General features: G+C 38.5%; 1 protein-coding gene across 1 annotated transcript; it reads right to left on the bottom strand.

The window, feature by feature from the left end:
* Positions 1-522: 522 nt before the first annotated feature.
* CHAF1B (chromatin assembly factor 1 subunit B) lies at positions 523-17,021 on the bottom strand. Its single transcript, XM_035315746.1, has 13 exons — positions 16,740-17,021; positions 15,352-15,484; positions 14,532-14,649; positions 13,017-13,120; positions 10,672-10,768; positions 9,297-9,381; positions 8,189-8,282; positions 7,492-7,561; positions 7,313-7,404; positions 5,517-5,679; positions 3,936-4,340; positions 2,402-2,493; positions 523-1,914 (listed from the first exon to the last, which is right to left on the bottom strand). The coding sequence occupies exons 1-13, from the start codon at positions 16,863-16,865 to the stop codon at positions 1,793-1,795; spliced, it is 1,701 nt and encodes a 566-aa protein (XP_035171637.1). The 5' UTR covers positions 16,866-17,021; the 3' UTR covers positions 523-1,792.
* Between the last annotated feature and the right edge of the window lie 59 nt (positions 17,022-17,080).

The following is a 17,080-nucleotide window of genomic DNA, read 5'->3' as shown; positions in this document are numbered from 1 at the left end:
TCCCACATGAAGATGAAATAGCTTTCTTACAGCTCATGCTGAAGAAAATATCCATTGCTGGTCATGCTATTTTGTGTTAGCTGCAAATATCTGCTTTAGTTATCCATTCAGATTTCTCTACAGATTTTTGATCTATAAACTTTTGGGAAGAAAAAAACATTTCAGATGTACCTTTGCTTGGTAATAGTCTTTATATTCCTCATTATAAGAAAAAACAGGTTTGGTCAAGTCTACTGAAGTTCCATCCTCATCTCAATAGTTTAAACCAAAGATACAGTTAGTTTCCTACAACATTTTGCTTATTAATTTCCATTGAATTAAGATTTACACTTATGATTACACACAATTTGCTCCAAGCTCTCTTTCTGGAATAGTTGTTTGTTAGTATTTCCTCCTTGTGAATTTTTTGTGAATCACTTCTGATACATTTCTACTTCTGCTTCTCTAATGTACTTGTCCAATTTCTTAGAAACTGTCAGAAAGTAAGCACACCTTAAAATCAACCAAATCCAAGGAAGAATGAAAGTGAAAGAGCTTTACTATTAATTACAGCTTTCCCTTCCCATGTATTTCAGAACTTTGCATCATATGTGTGGGCTAAATCACAAGAGAAAATTCTATTAAAAAATTTCTACATGTTATCATAAATTAGAACAACCATTCACATTTTAAGTATTATCTTCTTAAAAATAAGTACCTGATATTAAACAAAAGTAATGAAGTAGTAAAGAAGTTATTTAGCAATGAACTAAGACTACTGTGGTTGAGCGTTCTACTTCTAGAGTCTTAGTCTGCACAGGAGAAAAAAGTGAGTGTAGGTTTTTGAAGAATTGGGTCTCATTTTCAATTTGCAGGTCTTTGTTTAAAAATAAAGCAAGTATTAAATAAATGAACTTTAAAAAGTTTATTATACACTGGGTTTATATTATATTTTATTGGTCAAAGGAGTTAGATTTGGAAAAAAGAAAAAGGGAAACCTTTTCACGTAATTTTAATGTATACACTCAAATCCTGCTGCCTCAGGAAAATCTCATGTCTACCTTTTTGTAAATATATACGCTGGACAACTGCGAACTGTCTTCCACTGTTTAATGCTTTTAGCAGGTCTTCAGAGGGTTTCTTCCTTTTGCTTTCTTGTTTCTCACAGTTTTAGGTTCTGATTTGTTTCAGTCATATTGCATGCCGCTGCATTCAGAGCATGTGAACATCTGCTTCCATTCCACATGTACTGTAGAGTGTTAATTATTTTGCACATTGCTACAATGTATAAGCCAAGCTGCCTGAACGAAAGTTTCAGTTTTTTTTTTTTGTCTTTTTTTTTTTTCTTAAGACACATCCAATCATTATGAACTCATTTAATTCATTAGAAATTCTACTCATTTGCCAGACAGGCTGCTGGAAGACTAATACTTTATAAATGTCAGCTTAAGGACTTCTTATGGAAACTCTTAGGTTACTGTACGGCTTTTCAATAACCAGATTTTCATGATTTCCTTGAGCTGCTGCATTTCTTAAAGAATGTTGTCTTCAAGAAGTAGAAGTACACTTAGAAGTCACTTCACAACTATTTCCTCTTCTGCAAAGCCCGAAACCTGTGTCTTCTACTGCCAGTAGAAATTTTATTCCTGAAACCTCTGTCTTCTACTGCCAGTTTCTTTCTTCACAGCACTATGTCAAATGTGCATATGGTACTTTAATCAGGAATTGAGGATTTAACATTTGCAAAAAGAAATGTGCTCTCAGATACGGCTGCATCACCTTCAAACTGAAGGGTCTACTAAAAGATTAGCCGTTATTTGTTTGTTTTGCAGCTGATTTGATCTTCAGCAGATGTAGAAAGAGGCATTTCCTCTGTTCTAGGACGTTTAGATGCTGGGGGATTTTGAAGACTGTCATCAGATGGTGGTTGCCTCTCTGAAACAGGCAGATATGAAAGTAATTTAAGCTCAGTGAAGTCAGATTAAGTAAGTGAATGGGCTTGCTGGATTCACTAACAATTAAGCACTCATGAAGAAACTGGTTTGAGAGAGACCAGCATCTGAAACAATTACATGCTCAAAGTACAAGGGCAGAATGTCTCCTTAAAACCTACCTGTATGACCTGGAGGACATAATGTCCAAGCAAGTTTACTCTTTAGTGTTTCAACTGTCAGCTAATGTTCCCATTACTATTAAACTGTAGTGATATACGAGCAGCTGAGAAAACTCTAGTGAGAACATCACACTTCATACTGTCAAAAGAACCTTTCAAACACACCCAGACAACAAAGAAGCTTTAGAATCTACAATTAGTTTTAGGTTTGTGCTTGATTTGATTTTTATAGCTTATAATAGAAGTCCATAACAGAAGAAATCGATTGGAAAAAATCTTTGCTGGATACTAATAGCCACAAAAGCTTACCATGTTCCTGTTCTGAGGAAGGAGGTAAAGGAACTGTATCTGTACACGTCGAGGTTGGTGTATCTGGCTTCAGCGATATCAAGTTTATTCTCCTTTAAAAGAGCAGAAATAGTTCAAGTACTTAAAGCTTTCACTTCCACTTTATTTGAACATATACTTTACATAGAATCATTTAACGTTGTTTAGATGTATGCTACTATTTTTTTTCTTATTATTATATGCTGAGCAGGGCATTTTTAGAAGTACTTTAAATACAGCCATTCATCTTTTTCAAGTTAAGACTGTCTGCAAAGGTAAGGATTTTAGCCTGTTTCTTGACACCTGTTAAGGCTTTTAGTTCTACTGCAACAGCTTACCATTCCTCTGCTAGCCTTGTCCACATTAACACTTTAGACTGTTAAAACTCTAGGGAATTCTTTTGCCCTATGAAGTCCACTAACAATTCTCCAGTGGAGGAAAAAAAAAAAGAAGTCATTTCTTTACATCACACTCATCAGATTTTCTATTTTCTTCTGCTAAATGCCTTCTGGATAGCACTTAAAAATAAGCACAAGAGTGGCAGAAGATTAACTGGACTATAAAAAATACCACAGGCAGCATCACGCATGCTATTTCAAGATGACATTCATAGCATAATTTGCTAATATGATAAAAATATAGCTTCTCTCTCAAAAACCCATGCAGGTTAATTTGCACCATCAGTCACCCTGCCCTCCGGACAGAACTTTCAACTACTTAAAACCTTTTCACTTGTTAGTTCCCATACAGATGAGCACAGATGTATAGAAAGCCATCATTCTGTGACCAACTTCTCCAAGAATTTTTAATGCAATTGTTGATGAAATCCAGTACCTGCTTTCTCATTCACCTCTTTCTCCCTGGCCACCTACTAATTGATATATTCCTATGAGAAATACCCTCAGACTCCCTCAATTATAAAATAGCATTGTTTGCTGACAAGGTCTACATCTACCTAACTGAAAGGCTGTCCATACATCCTTACTGTGGCCTACCAGCTCAGGATCTTTATACTGCAGGCTGTCTGGCAATCAATGCATTGATTACAGGCTTAAAAACATCTAAGAACATCTAAATCTTCACCTTAGGAAAAAAAATGCGATCAATACATTAAGTCCCACACTCTTTTACTTCAAAAAGTATTTCTTGTCAGAAGGGTCTTATAATTTTTATAGCATTTCCTGTCAGCTGAAAGCTTCAGGCACCATCTTTCAACAGAAAATGGGATGTAAAGAACAGACAACGGTCTCTGACACAGACAAGGTCTAACAGTCAGGTTAACTTTGCTACTGCTTCATATTTTAGATAGAAATGCAAGAACTGTATGTTTAGGACTTGAGACATTTTGACCTTTTAGCTGCAATACAACTGGAACAAGAAGTTCCACGTCAAGACAGCTACCACCAAGACACAAGGCTAGGAATTTATGTCTAAACCTCAAACCTTTAAATGCAGCACAAGCACAGCTTGTCTTGGCCTTCGGATTTATGACTGCAAACGGCAATATAAATCTCACCTTGGCGTCTTGCTCCATGCTTGTAAAGTGTTGAGAGTAATCCTCTTGGGCTGGTTTACTTTAGTACTCTGGCTGACTGGCTGGCTCATTTTCCTCTCGTCTGAAGATGAGACTGGAACATTTTTTACGCCAGCAGGTGTGGAAGGCAAGTCCTTACTGGCACCTGTGAGTGTCTTAGGCTGGAGGGTGGGAGTGCTTGGAGGAGTCCCCTCTGTCAGCCTAGAGCCTGGGGAAATGGCTTTGTGACACTGACTCTTCTTCACTTTCTTCTCTGTTGCACCAGGAGTCTTGACATTTATCTGAGGCTTCTCCTTCAGTGGTATTCCCAGTTCATCTTTCTCAAAGGTAACAAATGAACAGTATCCATCCGTGGAAGAAATTGCAAGAAAGGCTCCATCACTGGACCTATTCGGATTTTTTTCCATTAGGAGCAAATGTTAAAACTTTTTTCTTCAACTCCCACCCCCCTCCATGTGTAACACACATCTGTTCCTCTTCCCTTCCCCAAGTATATGCATACTTCTAAATAAAAATGCATTCAAGTGAAATACATGCAATTCAAATGAACCAAAGATCTTCAAGTCTGGCCTTCACATCTGACTTATCTCTCTGGCCTTGTCTGTGATCAGTGGTATTATGCTGCTGCTAGCACCTGCACTCATCTCAGCAGGCACAGTTCAATTGCAGGTACAGAAACCCTTCAGCCACAGTTTCTGAAATATTGCTGAAGTCTAGACCAGCAGACCAGCATTCAGACCAGCAGAGCAGTTTAAGCTTGTTAGCTAAGATCCCCATGCTAAGTAGAGATCCCTGGGCTCAGAACCACTGTGGTGCTCATATGGGCCGGCCCATGGTACTTATTTCACCAAGTAATATCAACCACTGATAAAAACCACAGGATTTCCTATTATCTTCTGCTCCCCTCCTCCCGACACACAATGATTTTCAGTTTCTGAGCATCAGTTATAACTTCTGATAGAGGCTTCCACGTTGTCCTCAGATGAGGAATACTGGCTAGAAAGGCGTAACAAGCCTAGTCCAGCAAAGGGATTATCCTCATTGCAAGACTTGGCTTCCATTTTCAGCTCCCGTTCAGAATTCCTGCATCAAGCCAGATAAATTACTTAGAAGTAGTACATGAAGAACCACCAAGCAGAACTGTGCAGATAAAGCATAATTTGGCCAGGACACAGATACTTGAGAGCAGAGATGACCTTTGAAACTTCTGAATAACGTCATTATTACCAGTAACACCACCTGGACAATGAGTACTTTCCAAAGTCACCCAACTACATTAGCATTTGTACAAATTTTCTATTTGTCTGTACAACGCTATCTACTTGTCCTTCGGCTGCTTGCACCTTGTTTCCCAACCAAAGAACCATAATTCTCCAGTTTACACAGCAGACGAGATGACTTGCTGTTCAGATATCGCAATGACAGTGACCAAAGATGCATCATAAATGAAATACAAAAATAAAGCAAGACACAGGAAGTTGTGCAGAGCCTCAGCGTATAAGAAGGACAACCTCCCCTCTCCCCGCCATCACAACAACTTTTAAGAATCTAACAATTACATACCATGAAATGTCACTGAGGGTGTGATAATGTATGTTAGAAACATAGCCAAAGGGGAAAGACTGCTCAGTATCATAAAAAAGCACAGAATCTTCTGATGCAACAGCAAACACCAATCGATAGGGCAAATTCAACAGAGCAGGAGATGATTTCTGACTAATTTCATCTAGAACGTAAAGAAATGAAAACACTGAGAATTTTCTCTTGTATTCACTGCAGGGTAGTAAACACACAATAGTTAGTCATGAACCCAAACAAAGATATAATTACTCATCATGATACTGGCTGAGAAGATGGCACTTCTATAAAACAAAATTTAATGTCATGCACTACCATTTCTATTGCCTACAGATTGCCCTCCATTGTCCTAAGAGAGAGAAGTAAGCAGAAATTTAGTTCATCCAAGTTGTTAACATTTTGTTTTGTCTGTCATATTTTCCAGTTTAAATTCTTCAACATAGTTATATGCACTTTAATACTAAAGTCAAAACAAACAAACCTTAGGAAATACTTCAAAGACACCATAAATTTATACTATCACATTATATTCACAGAGTCATAGAATGGTTTGGGTTGAATGGGACCTTAAAGAGCATCTGGTTCCAACCCCCTGCAATGGGTAGGGACACCTCCCACAAGACCAGGTTGCTCAAAGCCCCATCCAGCCTGGCCTTGAACACTTCCAGGGCATTCTGAACAACTCATTCACAATGTATTTAGCTCCACGCATGGTATCTTGGATTCAGCTCCTAGCTCATCTTTGGCTTCCAACATCAGTTCTTTGTAAAGACAGATTATTTGGACTTGACCAAAACCTGTGCGCCAGCTAGCTATTTTCAGAAGTCCCTAGTATACAGACCTCCTGTTCACTTCCATGATCAGGGAAGCAATGCACTGAAAAAAACAAGACATTAACATAATGTTCATGTAAGGTGCTTATGTTTACAGATTTGTGGACTATCTCTGATTTTCACTTTTCAGGGATTGTACAGCAGAAACTAACCAGTGCATTTAGGAGAGCTACAGAGACTGACAGCAGACCCTCGTCTCCTTACCTTGCACCACAGAACTACAATAGATCTTAAGATTATGATGGATATACAGAACACAAGAATAGGTACTTTTTAAATCCTCCAAGGAATACTATAAAATGACTCTCTAAAGAAACAGGTTTTATTGCACTCCTTCTTGAAATGAGAAAAGCTCTGCTTTTTCACCAGAACAAGAGTGGTCTTCTTAAAACATAAACATTCCTGGCCCCACAGGGCTCGCAATAAGGCTATACTTCAATCTCCAGGTAAGTTCTCATGCAACTTCATACCATTCTTCCCCCCCTCAGAACTCCTGTTCTGGCCAGTAACACCAGCATTGCTTCAAGTTTGACTTCCTTGAATAAACATCAATGGTTGTTGCAAACTACACCAACTCTGTGGCATTTCTGTGATGTGGTTAGTTGGGACTAAAAAAAAAAATTTCACTGGGTTGCTCATTTAGTGCTAAGCCAAATTATTTACTTTTGTTCACAGAAAATGATTAAAAGGAAAATACTAAGCAGTATTTCTGTAACCTACAAGGACAAGTAATAAGTTCATCCGCTATATCAAAAGCTATTCAGAAGGTACTTGAGGTGAATTCAGGGTCTTAGAATCAGGAAACCGCTTCTAAGATGTGGTACAACACCACCTTAAGGAATGTTAAAAGGCTAGGGAATAAAATCATATGGCCTACAAACAAGCAGCCACACTGGCCTTTTCACACGTTTGCTGTAAAAATCATAACCCCCAAAGGATTTACAGTACCTTTATTAAGTGCTCGTCTCAACTCAAAGTAGACTGGGCAGCAGCGAACAGCAAGAGTTGCCTTTCCAGGACAAGGCAGATGACCCATAGGCCTTTTATGAAGAATAAGTATTTCAGAAAACAGCATTTGATTATTATTTTTTTTAATAAAAGGATATTTTGATCTTATTAAACTCTACCTTTTAAGATTGTTTCTGGAGAAAACATACGTGGTGTTTGTTACATTTTCTCCTGATTCAACACAGCCAGCTGCAAAAACAGAGGTCGAAACATTACTCATCAAGTCAAAAAGGTACTGAATACACACTTTCTGCCTATAAACATTTTACTTCTCAGGAATTAGACTTGTCAGTTGGGCAAGAGCTGTGCAACCTGAATACAACTTAAAAAGGCATCCCAAATATTTATTTAATGCTGTTTGTGTTTCCTTTATATTCTTCCCACTCAAAGCTTCTATTTGATGATGCCAGACACCTATAAAAGCAGTGCTTATATGGGCAAACTGATCCCCTCCTTGCAATGTTATTTCTACTATGACTGCAGAATGTTTTTAAAAAAGGATAAAAATGATGAGAGACCTGACAGTCAAAAGAAACCACTCATTATTCTTCATTTCTATTTCAACAGAGCTGTATTGTTGCAGTGTACTTGTTTCAGTTAAGAAACATGCCACAAATATAACTTTTATCACCAGAGAAGCTTGAGGCTCTGGATTGCTAATGAACGAGTATTGTGGAGTCTCTTATTTCCTTCAACGGGAAGATGATTAAGGAGGAATAGCACAATTCAAATAAATAAGCATCCCCTAGCAGTTTGAAAGCAATCCTAATGCACATTCAAAGTAAAGTATAATACACATTACATGTTCTTACATACCTGGAGTGAGTAATAAGGAGCCATCAGGAGTAAAACTGAGTCTGCGGAAAAATGACTTCATGCTGTCATCATGAAACATCCGATAGCTCCTAGCCTGTAACATTGAAAATATGGTTGCAAGAAGTGCCATGAATATGTCAGCTGGAATCCAAGTGCGAAAAGTCATCTAGTTGTTCAGTCCAACCTCACAGAGCTTTTAAAATAAAAGATAAATATTTTAAAAACCATGATTCCTTCAAACTAATTTTCTCCCTTTGCAATAAATTCTTCACAGCTAAGAAAAATAACCCTGATCCCTCTTCAGCTAATCAAAACACTCTAAGAGCAGTCACATTAGACCAGTAATCAAAAAGTAGTAATAACCTGGAGAACAACATTAGGTAACAGTCAGTGTAAAAACCTGTTCGTTAGGCATTTAATTTTAACTCTAGGAGTAGAGATTTAAAGAAAGCTTCTATAACAGCAAAGAGACTTCTCTCAGGCCTGTTCTTTAGTCTCTATAAAACTGTTACAAATATTTCACAACAAAATAAAAAGGAGTAAAAGGAATTAAAAAGGCTATAGCTAGCTTTGAAGTGTTATTTTACTTTGAATTATTTTGGGGAAAAAAAAATTATTTGGTTTCTCTCTTAAAATTAGTGACAATTTAGGAAATTCTAATCCTATTTTTCTTAAAAATCAGACCCCCTTTTTGTAAATTTCAGGCTGTTGAATTTAAAAGATTAATGCTATGTCATATCCATAAATAAATGTACAGCTACACTCTGACAGACATCTTTTAAGTCTTTTTAAAATTCATCATACTATTTTTTCCATGTCATTTTTAACATTTAGAGCCAAAGACGCTGTGTTACTACTTTACTCAGCTGAACTTGCAAGAGATCAACAGCAGCAGGCAATGTTCTTTGTTAATCACTTCTACAATGACAGAGGAAACCTGAAGAAATCTCTACTCATAAAATGTGAAAGTTAGATACAGACAAAAGTATTTGATATGTGGATGACTTGAATGGCAAATATTTGCCCATTTAGTTTCAGAGAACAGAATAACTCGTACAGAATAGCACTCAGCATATTTTCCAGTACCATCAGCGGCACCACAACGTACCTCTCCTTCAGCTCCTGACCCAGGTGGCATCTTGGTAACGTTGAATGCTACGCGCCTGGTTTGCGTGTTGTATACCCGCAGAACCCTACATAGTGGAGAGCACAGTTAGCTGTAACCAGCTTCCCTTCACCTCAAGTTTCATACAGCGTTACAACATCTCATTTTTCAGTCAGGACTGCCAAAAATAAATGACAATCACACAATAATTATAACTCTGTTCATGAGACCGCCAGGGAGGACGTCTTTATGGCTAAGCAAGCAATTAATCACTGACAACTATTTAATTCAATGAGGTTTGTAAAGTACCATCATATGATTCTATATGCATTCATAGAGGAATAAGGGAATTAATGGACAGTGAACAGCCACGCCATTCCTACCTGCACTGTAGTAGCTAATATGTTCCTGTGGGATAGGAACTAGCCTCAGAGACAATTAGTTACATTTCTAGGCTTTTATTCAATTTCCTTTGGAAGACATGAAAACCAGAGTCTAACTCCACAGAGAAGGTTTGAGCTCCACTGACTTCATCTCAGTAAACAGCAGGTAGCCAAAGCATATCCAACTGCTGGTCCCACCATCCTGTCCTTTCTGCCAGCTCAGACACCCACTGAAGCCTTCACTGGATTACGTTGGTTTGTGTTTCACTGCTGTTCATTTTAATAGAAGCACACAAATTTCACATAACTGATCATCAAAAAACAGAGGCTCATAATGACCTAGTAGCCATTAACTCATCATTTTTCTGAGTCTATTGCAAATCTTAAATCAAAACTACTTTTCCACTACTACAATAATTTTCCTTGCAACTGGTGCCAAATGAAACACATTTATTAGCCAGCTGCGACCCCTTCTGAGCAGCACACATGCCCTAGACAGCTTAAGTTGAACTGCAAAGTTCTGACAAAGGCCAAGTTTATGAAGTGTGTGTTTGCTTTCCCAATGACATCACTTACAAAACTGCTTGGGATGGAGGGAGCAAGAGGGCAAAAGAAATATATCAGTGAAAAAAAATATTTTTAACTGATTTCCTAACCTGTTTATATCTTTCTCGAAAATGCATTGACAAGGGTGGACTTATTAGCTCACTGACTACCAGAGAACGCAGCAACCTCTTAAGATGTATCTGGTATCTCTAATGACTAATATCATGAAAGCTTTTTTCCTGAAGACAATTTTCTAAAAAAGGTTATATAAGCTTACTTGCCATTTAGAAAAGACACTCAAACCTCAGGAATCATTTACCACAAGCAAAAAGTTAACTCAATTATCATGTTGCTTTCACATCAACCTTCTTAGACAACAGTCTAAACATAAATAGAAGTCACATTTATCTCAAGAACTCTAAGGCAAAACACTTAGACCAACAGCTCACCTATCACAACTCAGAGTTGCAATGTACTGGCCTAGAGGATCCCAGGTTATTCCTTGGACATAACTCTTGTGTTCATTTAATATTGAAACCTTCTGCCCTGAAATTACAAACAGTTTCCAAATTCTGAATTCAAACGAGTTTTAAAAACATTTCTTCATTTCAGAAATAAAACAAGGCAAGATGTTTTAAAATGTAAACATTTTTTTTTTTTTAAAACAACCTTATTTTGATGGTATCTGACAAGAATGTTGGAAACAGAAATATTCTAGACATACAACAGATTCTAGACATAAATGCAGCCAATTGGTACATGCTAATTTAAGGCTTGTTCCCTACAAACTAACTCAGACAAGCAGCTTGGTTCAGGCATGAAATGTACCAGATGAGTATATTTCAAAACCTTTCTGATTTAGAAAAAAAGTTTCATGAACATCTAGAATACTCCTCAACAATTAACTGACTTTGGCTGAATACAGAGCCAGAAATTCCAGCACTAAAACACAACTTTCAGCTGGGGCTAGATCACCAGGCGCTGCTCTCTGGGGCTGTGGAAACTCACCTACTCTGCTGAGAAGGCACTGAAAAAATATACTGCATGCATGCTGACTGATGGCTTCCACACACCCAGCTTTCAGAAATACCTCTACAGCAGTGCTAACTCATGCTCTTCCACAGCTCACTGTATCATGAAGATCTTTCAAAGGCTTGAACTCTCAGACCTAACATGAATGTCACAAATCTAAAGCATTGTGATGAGGTAAATTTACAGAAAATTCTCATGAAATACTATGTTTTAAATAACAGTGACAGAGTTTCTTCTAGTATCATAGGGTTGCTTTGTTTCAAGGGAACAGCTCTTTGAAAAGATTACACAATGAGTTGAGGCCATGCTGTGTAATTCCCAAAGTCCTTCTGGCCTCCTTGTTCTCAGACAGTGACCAAGGACACATGCCTAAGAAGAAAGTGAGCACGTAATGGTATTTCTCCAGGATGCCCTGAGAGTTGCCAACAGTTTGTGCCTGTAGGATTTCTAAAGCCAGTGCTGTTGTCTTTGTACTAAACAGCCCTATGGATTTTTATTATTAATTTTCTTCCTGCCTTTTTTTTAAAAAAAAAATAAATCATGCAAGCTTTTAGCCTGAATATTATAAGAAGCTCTCCTTGAAGCTCTTTACTTTCATGTACCTCCAACTTCAACCACAAAGCCTACATTTTCCATTAACGGCTTCTTACTTCTAACTTATTAGTTGTGTCTCCACTTAGAAGACACAAAACTCCTCTGCAGCAATAACTTAATGCTAAAAAAAAACAGCAAGAGGGGAAGACATGACACAAATATTATGTAAGTAACATAAAAGGGCATCCAGCTTTTTTTAGTAAAAATTTGAATATATATGTCCATTTAAAGTTGTTACAAACAGTCCAAAATGCAAGACATCTCACCACTATCTGCCTGCACATACACACTTAATTGAACATTCTTGTATTTACGGTAAAGGAGTGTATGTGAACATAGTTAGAATGGGAGAGATATTAAGCATCCAAACCAAGAACACGAAAAACCGTCAGCAGCAGAACATTCATACTTTCATGGGTGCATGCACTGAGAAATTAACCTGGATGCTATTTTTTTTTAATTAGATACTAAGTATAAGAAATGCAAGATTAAAGTTCAACTCTAGTGAAAGTCAAGTATTTCCACATTAGATTAGAACTGAAAGTAATGATTGCACTGCTAATAAGAAAACACCAAACCACTGTCAAGCAACCAAACCTCATTGGTTACTACCACCCATACATACATGGCTGGACACTGCAGAGTGCTAAGTATTCTGGGCTGGTCCAACAGAACTTCTACAGTTGGGCTTGGAGAAGAATATGAGCAATCCCACGGCAGTGGGATGAAAATGAAAAAAAAAAGTTTTTTTTTGCTGAACAGAGCCTAAGAAAGTGTCACGTCTTGCAAAAAGAAACGGCCTACATCCTACATGTTCTTTCTGGATTTGACCGAGGTAGTTCGTTACTTGATACCAGTCAACTTTTATGTGTTTGTTGGCGTGGGGGGAGGTGAACAAGTAATACACAAGACACTTGTATAGGAGCGTGGGGTAAGAAAAAGGGAGCTGTCTGCTCTCCCAGTCCCCTGAGGTGAAGAGATGACATCACACACTTTGAGGGCCTGAGGGTATCCTGATGTGCTGAGCTATCTGCCTCACAATTCCACAAGTTTAGCAACTAAGTGGGCTGTTCTCTCACAAAAAAAGAAAATATTTTTAAACTATTTTGGTAAATACCCTAAGACACTTCCATCAGTACTGGAGCCACAAATAAGAAAAAGCATTTACCTTTATTGACATCCCACATTATTGCTGTGTTATCTACAGAAGCAGATGCCATGTAATTTCCATCAGAAGTCCAACAAATATCGTACACATCTTCTAGGTGGCCTCTAGAAGCCAACAGAGAAGAAATCAATTATTAAGGTGAATAGATACATGTAAACATTAACAGTTTTGTACAATTTCAGGTTAAAAAGAAAATCAGAGATCCAAATAAAAAAAAGCACAGAAGTAAAATGAACAGCATGATTTTCAGCTTCTAAAAAACTTCTGTATTTTAGGAGGCGGTAGAATGTTTTTAAAAGCACATCCTACTGCTACTCAAAATAAGCCTGCCTTTTAAGCGTTCCTTTTTTCCACAGACAATAAAAACCTTGCATTTGAAATCACTTTTGAATTTATATCTAAAGATCTGCAAATGAATAGTTCTAGGATGCGTAACATACAAAAAATTAAGGTTGATTTAGATGCAACTGAACGAACATTGTAAGATATTCAGAACCACCTAAAAGGACTTCATCGAAACCAATTTGTATTGCTTGTAGTTTGAAGATTTGCCATACAGTGTCATTGCTTTAATTTTTTAATAGCGTAAAATTTGCAATGCTAAATTTAGGGAAGGGGGTTTGGCTTTGTTGGATTGCTTTAAGAGCTTGATGCTCCTACGGATCCTGATGGTGCTTCATGCAATTTCACTAGCATGGCTGAAACTTTGCACATAAACCTCAACAGTTGCAAGGAATTTAACAGTTATGTATAGCATACTTATTTTTTGTAAAATAGTGTAAATTCTTAGTAATTTCATCAGTATAGACAGAGACCTAAATTTTTAACAGGTACTACACAGAAAATGGAGCAGGTATAAATACTGCTCATCAAGAAGTACTGCAGAACTACTTTATTTCTTCCAACCTTCTGCCAAGTGAGAGCAGAACATATTCCAACTGCCAGCATTGGTTTAATGCCTTAGTCACTATCAGCTAATACTTATCTAGACTAAACAGGCCCAGTGTGTATATTTTATGAATGACTGAATAGTTTGAAACTATAATATAGTAGATTTTTAACTATTAAAAAGAACTACTTTTTCGACTATAAAAAAGACAGTTCTAGCTTCACAGCTACTGTCTGGCAAATTTCAGTCAACGCTTTCAACTACTGACATTTATTGCTTTAATAATGACCAAAATTTCCACTATAAAGCTAATAAACAAAACTATGTATGTATATATACATACACACACGTTAAATAAGTGACTGCAAATCACAGGAACCAGTTTCAGAGCACATCAGTTGTCATGTCAATTATGTCACATAAATGCCTTAACTAAGAGGATGCAGGTCAGCACTGAATCAAAAGAAAAGGTGATAAAAAGATGATAAAAGGATGAACACTGGAGTAAGCAAATCTTAGAGAGTATTGAAGTTCTAAATACACTGAGCAGAAGACCGTACCACAACAAAAGCCACTGCAGAATCAAAAACCCAGAACAGAAAGCAAGCTAAAAAATATTGAACTACCTTAAAGTTTTAACAACTGTCCAATTCTCTTTGTTGAGCTGTGCTTCGTCTTCATCCTGAAAAGCTAGTGGTTCCAGTTCTTTGCTATCATTCAGCTTCCACAACAAAATAACAGCATCTGTAGAAGAAATACTATGAAGCTTTCTTTTCCACTCATTGTTTTGTTAATACGTTACATTTAGTTTAACATTACAGTTATCTCAGGTATGACACATGAAAACCAAGCCTTAATTTGTGATGAAAAACAAGACACTGCTTTACCCTCCATGTGAGCTACTGATTTTCATCTAGATATTTTTTATGTAATGCTAATAAAAAGAATAGAGACGCCCAGGAAGAAAGTGAGAGTTAAGCACCTAATCTTCAATTTACTTCTGGTTAGAGCTGGCTATGGTTCTGCACCTCAGGTTTTTGAAAATCTTCCACTGAGGTAGGTTAACACTCAGCTCTGTCTCACAGAGCACCCACCCACCTAACACTGTCCCTACTGCGACTGAAGAACCCACATGGCCCTGAAGGGACAGGGCTAAATTTACAGATTCTGCCACAGCACCTCAGTATGACACTAGGCAATATACTCAGTCTCCCCACCTCTGAAACAAGGACAGCAATTATTTTATATCTGGAATACATCCTCTCAGACACACAGACAGTGACAAGTTATTTAGGAACTGCATGACAAGCCTTTCCCAACTACAGTCAGAGGGCACCCAGGACTCCACAGCTAGAAGTGCGAGACAAGTATGAACAACCCCCCATGTTCATTTCCCCTCTCCACTCACCAGACGCCCTAACAGCTTCTTTATGCATTATCACTCACCATCTCCACCAGATGCTAGGATCTCACCGCTGGGAGAGAAGCGCACAACATTTACTGCTTTGGTATGGCGGGCGAGGTTGGACAAGAATTCCACAATAGCTTTTCCATCCGGTCCTTTTTCCACCTTCCATATCTAGTTACAAAAGCATTACAGGTAGTTTTCAGAAACAAGATGTAAGCTGTCTTCATCACTACAAGAATTCACAATTTACTCCTTGGGCAGTCATTCTGAACTTATTATCTGAAACTGACAGCTAAAGCTGCAATAGCACGTTTTTCCCTCTACAAGCTACAGCTGTAATTATATTGCAGTATTATTTTAGTCTGACGAAATATATTACCAAATATTTCCAATAAATTTAAAAAACAATCAAACACATGGCATCATTCTCTCATCTTTCATGAACAACCTCCACCTTCAAGTGAATTTGACGTTTCTATAGATGGTGGTTTTAATATTATGGGATTACAGTAACAACCACAAATAGTAACAGTCAAAAAAAAATTCTCCTTATCTCTACAGGAAAAAGAAAATGTGGATGCAATCCAAGTCCAGATTGAAAGGGTAAGTCTGATCTTTGCATCTCAGATCCTCTGATAAACCAGAATATTTCTCCATTAAGAAAATGCAGCAGTAATAATAACAAAAAGAAAACCTTCTTATTTCTCTTTACCTGCTTATTGCATCTGTAGTGAGACCTCATTACAATATTTTATTTCTTTTTCAAATATATCAGATGAGTGAAGACTTACAAAACATAAGCAGACTCAAAAGATATTTAAAAGGTAGAACTATTCAAGACTGACAGATGGATACATTCTCACATAGCAGAAAACCTGTGTGAATTCTTTGTGTGGGAGTTCCTTACCAAAGAGCACAGAGAGGCTCAAAGAAGTTTTTTTTTTTTTTTTTAATTATTATTATTTTTTTTAAATGGCAAACCACCATGCCTGGATACTGAAGAGATGCACAGGGAAATGAACAGCCCAGCAGTGATGGGAACCTGTTCTGTTTCAGTTTTAGTTCCAAAAAAAAAGGAGGCAAAAAGAAAACTGTGCCTCTCTAGTCCATTAACTTTATTTAAGGAGATGACTAAGATGCATTTAAAAAGAACGTCGCTCCCTCAGTGCACTCATCTGCCCAAAGCTTTCCCAGGCCTAAGGCTTTTAAAAAACCGATTACTGACTGACAGGAACAATGTGCACCAGGAGTTTTTAAGACATTAAACAGCCATCTGGCTTTGCAACGGCGCATCTCACAGACACATCTCCTGGGGCTTACGCTCCTCAGCCACCTGATATTCTCAGCGGCGACCCTCAGGAGGCTGAGGTCGGGACTCCCAACGCCTGCCGACGCCGACCCGCCGCCAGCCCGAGGCGCTACTCACGCGGACGGCCGTGTCGACGCCGGCCGAGGCCAGCCGGTTGATCTTCCCGTCGGCTCCGCGCTGGAAGTCTAAGCTGTACACGGGCTCCTTGTTATGCCACGCTATTTCGCACGTGATCACCTTCATGGCTCCTTGAAGAGAACGCCGCGAGGCGCCGCGCCGCTCACCTCACGGCCCAACCGCCGCCAACGGCCGCGCAACGGCCGCCGCGCGCCCCCCGCCCCTACCTGCGGCGCCGCGCGGCCTGGCCCCGCTCCCGCCCGCGAGCGCGTTTCCCGCGCCCGCTCGCTCCGCCCCTGCCCCCGCCGCCGCGCCTGCGCAGTCGGAACCCCCCCCCCATG

The sequence above is a fragment of the Oxyura jamaicensis genome, chromosome 1 (assembly GCF_011077185.1).
Source record: "Oxyura jamaicensis isolate SHBP4307 breed ruddy duck chromosome 1, BPBGC_Ojam_1.0, whole genome shotgun sequence".
In the NCBI taxonomy this organism is placed as follows: Eukaryota; Metazoa; Chordata; class Aves; order Anseriformes; family Anatidae; genus Oxyura; species Oxyura jamaicensis.
The sequence above is the reverse complement of the archived record's forward strand: the minus strand, read 5'-3'. Positions and strand labels throughout refer to the sequence as shown.

Excerpts from the sequence above, each read along its gene's own strand:
- CHAF1B (XM_035315746.1), bottom strand. The coding sequence starts at position 16,865 with ATGAAGGTGATCACGTGCGAAATAGCGTGGCATAACAAGGAGCCCGTG. Across the intron at positions 8,283-9,296 it reads GGTCAGGAGCTGAAGGAGAG|GCTAGGAGCTATCGGATGTT; the intron begins GTACGTTGTGGT and ends TCAATGTTACAG. Across the intron at positions 5,680-7,312 it reads GAGACGAGCACTTAATAAAG|ATGAAATTAGTCAGAAATCA; the intron begins GTACTGTAAATC and ends TTTACGTTCTAG.